We start from the raw sequence: 9,033 nt of genomic DNA, 5'->3' as shown, positions 1-9,033 counted from the left end.
AACCAATCTACAGTGCTACCCTAACTTATTTTGAACATGTATAAACCTTCTGAAAGTCCAAGCGAGGCCAAAGTCAAGTCTCTCCTAAGCCAGCCTCTCATTCCCCAGGCTCTAGGTCTGCTCCCAGGCCCTCGCACTGTTCGCTTCCCAGAGACAGTCAGGAAGCTTCCGTGCCGAGGCTGGCCTTGGGATTCTGTGTCCTGGGCAGAGGGGTGGTGAGGGAGGGGTGGGGTGCTTATGACTTCAGAGGGGCAGGCAAGGGTTGGTGCATCCTGAGAAGGGCTTTCAGATAGGTGTTTCCAAAGAATTGTGCGAAGTATCGGGGAAATGACCTCTTCCTTTGGGTACCAGTTGTAAGTGAGCAAGGGGTAGGCATGAACTCTGGATTGTCTGGGTAACTTGAAGGTGACCCTAGGCTACTGGGGGCATGGGGGAAGAGGACGGAGGGTGACTGGTGGTGAGAGTGGAGGGGGGGGAGAGAGAGAGAGAGAGAGAGAGAGAGAGAGAGAGAGAGAGAGAGAGAGAGATGAGCTAGCTGAGCCACTGTAGGGTTGGAGAGAATATAAACTTTTCATTGCCTTTCTTGTGTTCCCTTTTGTCTTTTGGGTTTTTGTTGTGTTTTGTTTCTTTTGGGGTCACACCAGGTGATGATCAGGGGTTACTCCTGGCTCTGCAGTTAGGAATCACTCTTAGCAGTGCCCAGGGGACCATAGGGATGCCGAGGATCGAACCCAGGTCAGCTGGACACAAGGCAAGTGCCCCACCTGCTATATCATGGCTCTGGCCCCTGTATTCCCTTTTGTACCTACAAACTTGTGGAGAGGTTTTCTTTCAACTCCCCTCCCTGCCCCGTTGCACAGTCAGTTCCCAGTGATGGGGCTGATGAACTATATAATACACACAAATCCTCACCACTGTGGCCCTGGCATTAGCATCTAGTACCTCCTGCCCTCACTAAGATACTGGCAAACCCTCAGCTGGACATATTTTAGGATAAGGTCTTGCCCTTGGCACCTTCATTTCTACCTCCTTTTGCATCATATAGTTTGATGTGGTGATGGGTACCCAGACCAGCACTTTGTTGATGCTGCTTGGGCAATACTATGGGGCAATGCAGGACCAGTTCCACTAGTCCTGTGCCCCATTCCCTCCCAATGTCCTGGGGGCCATTCTCCGTTGGGAGTGGAATGGGAGTGAGACCCACGGCTTTTCCGACTACTCCCTTTCTTAGAACAATGTCAGAATGTGGATTTTGTGTGACAGCAAGTGTCTGATTGTCCTCTCAGCTTTGCTCTCTCCTTGCTCTTTCTCGGGTTGCCTCCTAGCACAGCCTCCCTTACCCCGTGGGAGCTGGTGACTCCCAGGGGACAGTTCTAAGCCTTCAGCCTTGTACCCTCTTCTTGGATGATCTCATGCATCCCTGGGTGATCAGAAGTGACTTTCATGACCAATGATGACTCCCAGATCCCTTTATACCCATTCATTTCCCTTGAACTTCAGACTCATACTTTCACCCATTTGCAGAACAACTTCTCAAATGTGTTCATCATTCCATTAGAACTGATCTCTTCTTGGGCCCGCAGGTGTTGATTTTCTCAAGGATTGCCTCGACTTACTCCACAGCTGACCAAGCACCGGCTTCTCCCTCTCCCTCTCTCTCCCTCCCTCCCTCCCTCCCTCCTTCCCTCCCTCCCTCCCTCCCTCCCTCCCTTCCTCTCTCTCTCTCTCTCTCTCTCTCTCTCTCTCTCTCCTGTTCTTCATCCTCATCAGAGACTCTTTTGACCTATGCAAGCACTTCTCTCCTTACCAACCTTCTCACTGGTTTCCCCACCTCCAGGGTCCCTCTTCTCTGGGCCTCACTCCACACCGAACTCCAGTGTTGCTTCAAAGCCAGAAATTTGAGCCAGAGAGACGGTTCGAGGGCTAGAGCACATGCCTTGCTGCAGGTACCTGGGTTCAGTTCCTGGTATCATGTGCTTCCACGGCACCATCAGGAGCATCCCCTGAGCGAAACGTAAATTGAATCATTGTTTGTGGCTTTATCCAAATTCCTCCCTTTGTGTGGAGGGAATCAGCACGGGAACCTGTGGTCTGACTGACTAGGGGTGGATCATCCAATGTGATGACAAGAAATACATATTTGGTCTTCTTCAGCGGGTCCTAAGTTATAGAAGAAAACTATAAAGAAAACGGGAACCAAATTATAGAAGATATTAGTTACTAACCAGTCTTTCAAATATTTATTGAACATCTTTTGTGTGCCCTGTAAGTGTTATATACACAGCAGTTCATTGATTTCTCATTCTACTTCTGTGGACTACCCATACCTCCAAATTTCTTCAGGCCTAGAATTCTGGGGGTTTTCTTCTGTGGAAAGTTGCATCTCCCCAGGCTGGGAAGTCCTTGGGAAGTCATTAGCATTGATCACTTCCTTCCCATAACTCTAGGCTCTGAGTTTGATTTCTTCATCCACAGTGACCTCTTTGGTAATCTATGCCTTGATCCTTGTCTCACTTCTGATGTTTACAGCCATTGTACCACTGAAATAACTTCCTACCCTCCGAATTCTCCCAGGCAGTAACTACTACTGGGAGAAGACATTAAAGTAGATTTCAAAAATTCTTTAAAATAGGGATCCAGAGAGATAATACAGCGGATAGGCTATTTGCCTTGCATGTGGCTGACTTGGGTTTAATCTCCAGTATCCCATACAATCCCCTGAGTCCCATCAGAAATGACCCCGAGCACAGAGCCAGGAGTGATCCTTGAGCACCGCGAGATATGGCCTCCTCAAAAAATAAGACCCTTTAAAATAATTTTTGATATGTTAAGATATCTAAAATGTGGGGCTGGAAAGATAATACAATGGGTAGAGTGCTTGCCTTGCAATTAGCCAACCCTGGTTCGATCCCTGGCATCCTTTATGGTCCCCCAAGTACCACCAGAAATGATTTCTGTGTACAGAGTCAGGAGTAACCCCTGAACATCACCTGGTCTGGCACAAAACCAAAACCAAACAAAAGTGTAAAAGAGAACATTCTCTTTCCAAATTGCTTTTTCACTTCTGTTCCCCCAGGCTTCCTTCCAGCAATGCCTGGCTACCCAGGCTGTGGGTTCAGCGCAAAGGCCTGGGGATACGATGCCACTCAGGTACTGCCGCATCATACCCGGCTACCCACTGGTACTGGGCACCCCCAGGGCCACACCCAGCAGTGTTGCTGGGGTCTCCAGTTCTGCACCCTGACATTCTTGGGATCCTTGAGATACCTGGAATCGTATCTCAGTTGGGTACCTGCCAGGCATGCACCCTTGAAGTTTGGAGCAAGACCCCTAAGTGACCCCAGGAACAGAGCAAAGATCAGTAGACTGTAAACCCCAGTTATGAAAAGAGTAGAAAAGGCTTCTAAGTGTGATCAGGTTGTCTGAACAGGACCTGGGAAGCTGCAGTAACAGTCAGTAAATGTCTGTGTGGAGTTTGAAACAAACTGTATTAATCACCCAATGGTTATATAAAAATCACAGCCACCTCTGCGCTTCCGAAACAGTGTAGCCTGTAAGTGATACATCAAAGCTCCGTGTGACCTGCACTCGGGGCTCAGTCTGGATGCATAATAGAGCTGGGTGGCCCCCCCACCTTCTCCAGTACCATCTATTTGTTGGTGAGAGTTCTGTAACACCCTAATTGTACCGTCTATTCTGTAACACCCTAGCTGCACTATCTCCTGTTCCCTGGTCCTCTGTGTTAAAAAAAAACCAAAATCGCATCACCTTCTTGCATAGAGTTTGCTGGCCTTTTTCCTTCTGGGGGAACAAGGAAGACATGACGTCTATAGCGAATTATACTGTCATAGGCACAAATGCATCAGAATGTATAATGATGCAGTCCCTTTACCAGGGGGTTACTATTGTTCCATTGGAAAGCCTCCAAAAGTCACGTTTAAATGATGTTTGCACGGCTGTGTTCTATGCTGAGTCTGATGGCTAATGTCACGTGTCTGTTTGGCTAGGCTAGAGTACCAGCTATTTGGTCAAACATCCATCTAGTGGCTCTGCAGGGACTTTTTTTTTTTTTAACTAGATGATTAACATTTAAACCAGGAGGTTTGAAGTAAGCAGATGGCACAGATTCCAGACTCAGAATGGCTCCATCAACACTTTCCTGGGCCCTGGGCCTGCTGGCCCATCTGCAGAGTTTGAATTTACCTGTCTTCACAATCTCAGGAGCCAGTTCCTTCAACTCTGTCTGCTCACTCCTAATTGGTTGCGTTTCTGAGAACCCTGACTAATATTCTGGGCAAAGGCCAGGTGTGTAAGACCCAGAATTCCCCCACACAGCACAAATGAAGACAAACAGGATCCACCTCTGTAAATTACTTCCCACCTCTTTCCCTGCCACCAACCTCCGGCACCTTTCAGTCTTAAGGCAGGTCCAGCAACTGATAACACTCATTGACATTTGTTGAGGGCTTATATTTTCACATTGATTTCCAGACAGGGTGTGATGCGACTAGCATTTTGAACTTCTTGTTTCCACATTGAATAAGGAGGCGTCTTAACATTGTCTTTGGATAAGAATGTTCTGTGAACAAGCCAAGAGATATGTTTAGCATGAGGCATCCTGCAAGTCAATCTGTGTTCTGTCTTCTGAATGTGGGTAGAGCCAGGTTTGGTGGGACCTAAAGCTTGTACATTTTGGAGGCCCCCCCATCAGCCAAAAGAAGGCAGAAATCCCTCGCAGTCTTTTAGCAGTGGGTAATGTACCAACACATGGCTTCAGGGCCTTCCCAGGGCCTCAGAGGGGAGGCAGAAGTGAGAGGTCCAGAAGCTTTAGCTTCACCAGCTTCTGATTCAACTTGGCTCTCAATCTAGGCAGTTAGGAGTGGCGGGAGGGATACTGGACACACTGGGTGTGGAGAATGGGCACTGGTGGAGGGATGGGTATTTGAACACTGTTTGACTGAAACCCAATCATGAAAGTTTGTAAGTCTGTAACTATATCTCCCGGTGAGTCATTAAAATAATTTTTTTTTAATTAAGGAAAAGTGTGAAGAGCAAGAAGGGCAGAGGGCGGGCGGTGTGCGTGCGTGTGTGTGTGTGTGTGTGTGTGTGTGTGTGTGTGTGTGTGTGTGTGTGTGTAGGGGGGTTGCTTAGCCTCCTTTGTAGGTTAGTTCTGACTTCTCAGGGAAGAAAGCTAGGGCTGGCCTCCTTTCAGCTGCTTGAGGAAGATGCATTTCTCCCCCCGCCACTCAGAGCCTCTCTGCCCTCCCCACTCCACTTCCACCCCCGTTTCCACACCGCACGTCCTTGCTCCCCCATCTGCCCTCAACCCTTGTCCCCGAGGTCCTGGGCCCATTCCCACACCCACGCATGCTGTCACTATAGGGAGTGTCCCGAGTTTGCAGTGACTCCCTGCAGTCCCGCTGGTCTTCTCTTCTGCAAATGCAAATGCTTCTCTCTGTTTCTGGAAGGTTTGCAGTCCCCGCAGGCCTTGGAGGTGCGTGGTTGCAGCTGCTCCTGGGGCCTGCCCGTGGTCCTTTCTCCAACATTCCCTCCCTCCCTTCTTCCTTCCTTCCTTCCTCATCTGGGCCCAGCCCACCTCACCTTCAGTAGACAAGCAATTTAAAGCAGTGGCTTTGTAAGGGGACCCAGAGATAAGCACTTGGATACAGTTTTCTTTCGCTCCCTAGAGGAATCTGCCAGCATCCCCTTGTCTTATGATTGGCTGAAGTGGTATGCAAAGTCCAGGGGTTCAGCAATTTCCACGTTGTCTCCTGGTTTTCTATTCCTCCATCCTCAGAACCATGAGGATCATTTACACCCCACATTTAAGTCCTTCTCCTTCTGCTCCCGCCAACTGAAGTCTGGGCCTTTTCTTTGATCCTGCCCTAGAATCACTCACGCATGACACAGGTTGGTGAATCATCGGCTTTACTGACTGGGTTGGAACAATGGGCTGTTTCATAGGATATCCAAAGACAAACAATGTAGACTCGAATTTAAAATTATTTTTAAATGCTTTCATTTCATTACGTATACTTAAAAATATTTTTCTCTTATGTGCTTGCTAAATCAGTAGTCACTCCATGCCTGTCTGTCATCCCTTGCTCCCCAAGAAGACAGAAGTAGCCTCCTTCAGTTTGTATATATATATGTGTGTGTGTATATATATATATATATGTATATATATATGCATATATGTTTGTCTGGGGGCCATACCCAGTAATACTCAGGAGTCACTCCTGGCGATGCTCAGGGGACCTGATGGGGTGCAGGGGATCAAACCCAAGTTGACCGCATGCAGGCAAGTGCCTTACCCACTGTACTATCTCTCCAGCCCCATTTGATTAAAAATTTTACAATACTATCTGGGGTTGGGAGGATGGGTCATAAGGCCAACGCACATGCATTGCATGCTGGAGGCCCAGGTCCCCCGAGCACTGCTATGGTCCCAAAGAACAAAACTGAAAAAGAGGGAAAAAAATCTCTACATACACCCTAAGATCTTTGTTGCTATGCCTCGTGTGAAAGAGAAGTGGAGTGGAATGAAAGAAGCAAAAATTCTCAACAATGCAAAAATGAAGCCCCTCCGGTTGTGAAAACCCTGACCTCCAGCCACAGGTGCATCTGAGAACACCCACCCATCCACACACACACACATACACACACACACACGTACATACGTGTGCGTGTGCACACACAAACATGCTCACACACATGCACATACACAAATGCACACACGTGCACACACACGCGCACACATGCACATGCATGCACACGCATGCTCACATATACACACGCGTGTGCGCACACACAAACATGTTCGCACACATGCACACACATGCATGCACGCACACACACATGCATGCACACACATGCTCACACATACACATGTGCGTGTGCACATACATAGACTTCCTGCTAGCCAGCCACAACCCTCCCCGAGGCCCCAGTGACACCTCTCCTCCTCCTTTCTCTTCCCTTTGGATTCCAAGAGTGGAAGCGAAGGTGGACTCCTTGTTCTCACTCCATGCGTGCTCACGACCAGGATCTGTGCGGAGGAGGGAGACAGGAAAGACAGCTGGAGAGAAGACAGCAGTGGCGGGAAAGTCAGCCCCAGGGCCGGCAGGTTTATTTAGCAACAAGGAACAAGGCAAGCGAGAAGCAGCCGGCAGCTCCCGGGACAGGCCGTGCTCTGGGTCCGAGGGCTCCCTGGGAACCCTGGTTCCGCGAGGCAGAGAGCACCAGGGCAGCAGCGCCCGTGCTCAGACGCCCTCACGGAGCAGTTCTGCCTCTGCCTGGAGCTTCTCCAGCTCCTCCTGGCTGTAGGCCGTGGGGCACAGCTGGTACTTGGCCTCTGAGGCCTCGGTCCAGGAGGAGCAGCGATGGTGCCAGAGGCTGCAGAGGCCGTAGATGGTGGCCATCAAGGCCGCTGCCAAGCCCAGGTGCCAGCAGAAGAAGAGGATGACGAAGGCCATGTCCACGGGGTTTTCGGAGCGCCACGGCTGCCCGGTCGGGGGCACGTACATGAGCACCCCCAGCTGCAACATCCAGTTGCTGAGCACAAGCCCCATCCAGACCTTGACCACCCAGACCCCGGGGTGGTCCGGGACCCAGATCTCCACGAAGAGCGCCAAGCTGACCAGCAGGGTGGGCACGATGAAGAGGATGTGCACGCGGACCTCCAGGGCACTCTTGTTCCCCAGGTGGCTGGCCATGAGCAGAGCCACGACGCAGAAGGCCAGGGACTCGGCCGCTCTCTCCAGCCTGACGTTCTGTCGGGCCTGGCACGACTGGCTCACGATGTCCACCACGCCGCTGACCAGGAAGAAGCCGTACATGGTGATGTGATGCCAGTTGTCCTTGAACAGAAAGGGCCGCCGCGGGTCCTCCCAGTCGACCATCTTCATCCGGTTCACGCCCAGCGGGTAGAAGAGCTCGGGGAGGATGCCGGTCATGGTGACCACCACCTTCATCACCCCTTCCACGGGGACCACCTGCCAGCACCGGCGCCCCCGCTTCTCCTTGGGGGGCAGAGGGGCTTTGAGAAACCTCTGTCCCCGGAGCAGAGCGAAAGACAGCAGCACGGAGTAGTAGAGAGAGAAGATCAGGAAGATCATCCCCGGGAGCAGGTGTCCGGCGAAGGAGCCCATTGCTGCGGTGCGTCTGGCGGGCCACTCGGGGGATGTCCTGCAGGCCTCTTCTCCCGAGCCAGAGTGGCAGCTTCTTGGCTATAGGGAGAGCCGCGGCCGGCCCCACCTTGCCTCCCACACCCAGGAAGGCGGACCTCTGTGCTGGCAACGTGGGGCCACTCCCTGCACTGGCTCTCTTTCAGTAATGTGGGGCACGTCACCCTGTTCCTGGCTGAGATCGAATGATATCCATCTGCTCAGGCGTCCGGCTCACCTGGGGCCGTCAGCCCCACCTGGCACACTGTGGGATGCATCCCACCGAGTCTGCCTGTCTGCCAGGGGCCGGGCTTCCGTGGGGGACAGGCGTTCATGGGGCACCCGGGCCTTCCTGGGAGTCTCTGGGTCCTGGAGTTGAAGGACGCTCAGGAGGAGACAGGTCAAGGGGGCGAATCTCAGGTTGAGAGGCGCATGCTCTCCTGGCCCCGCACTCTGAGTCCGGATGCTCATCACTGCTGGCCTCTCTGCAGCGGTGACCTTGGCAGTTGCTGTTCCATCTCTTAGTTGCTCTGTTCTCGGGGGTCTAGGGCAGCTTATGGTGCTGGGGGGTCCACTCTGGGTTCTGGGCTCCTTCTCGAGAGAATCTTCCTCTTTCCTCCCCTTCCTCTGGGGCTGGGGCCGGCTCCTAGCAGTGAGTGGTCGCACCTCACAGTTAGCTGCACCTCCTGTTTTCTTGAGAGCCACCACCACCCGCCCCGAACACTTGGGGAAATCTATTCCCTAGAGAATTTTATAGGAAACAGAACAAAGTCAGCCCTGTGCTCATGTCTACACATGTGCATAAGTAGCCAAGGTCTCACGGTTGGGCCTGGGGCCTGTTCCCAAGGTTCCACTGTTTTGCTTCAGT

At 51.6% G+C, this 9,033-nt stretch overlaps 1 protein-coding gene across 1 annotated transcript; it reads right to left on the bottom strand.

Annotated features, from left to right (window-relative positions):
* Positions 1-7,262: 7,262 nt before the first annotated feature.
* On the bottom strand, positions 7,263-8,150 carry TEDDM1 (transmembrane epididymal protein 1). Its single transcript, XM_004603266.2, has one exon. It carries the CDS (start codon positions 8,148-8,150, stop codon positions 7,263-7,265), a length of 888 nt encoding a protein of 295 aa, XP_004603323.2.
* Positions 8,151-9,033: the final 883 nt, after the last annotated feature.

This window comes from Sorex araneus, chromosome 2 (genome assembly GCF_027595985.1).
Source record: "Sorex araneus isolate mSorAra2 chromosome 2, mSorAra2.pri, whole genome shotgun sequence".
Classification (NCBI taxonomy): domain Eukaryota; kingdom Metazoa; phylum Chordata; class Mammalia; order Eulipotyphla; family Soricidae; genus Sorex; species Sorex araneus.
The sequence above is the reverse complement of the archived record's forward strand: the minus strand, read 5'-3'. Positions and strand labels throughout refer to the sequence as shown.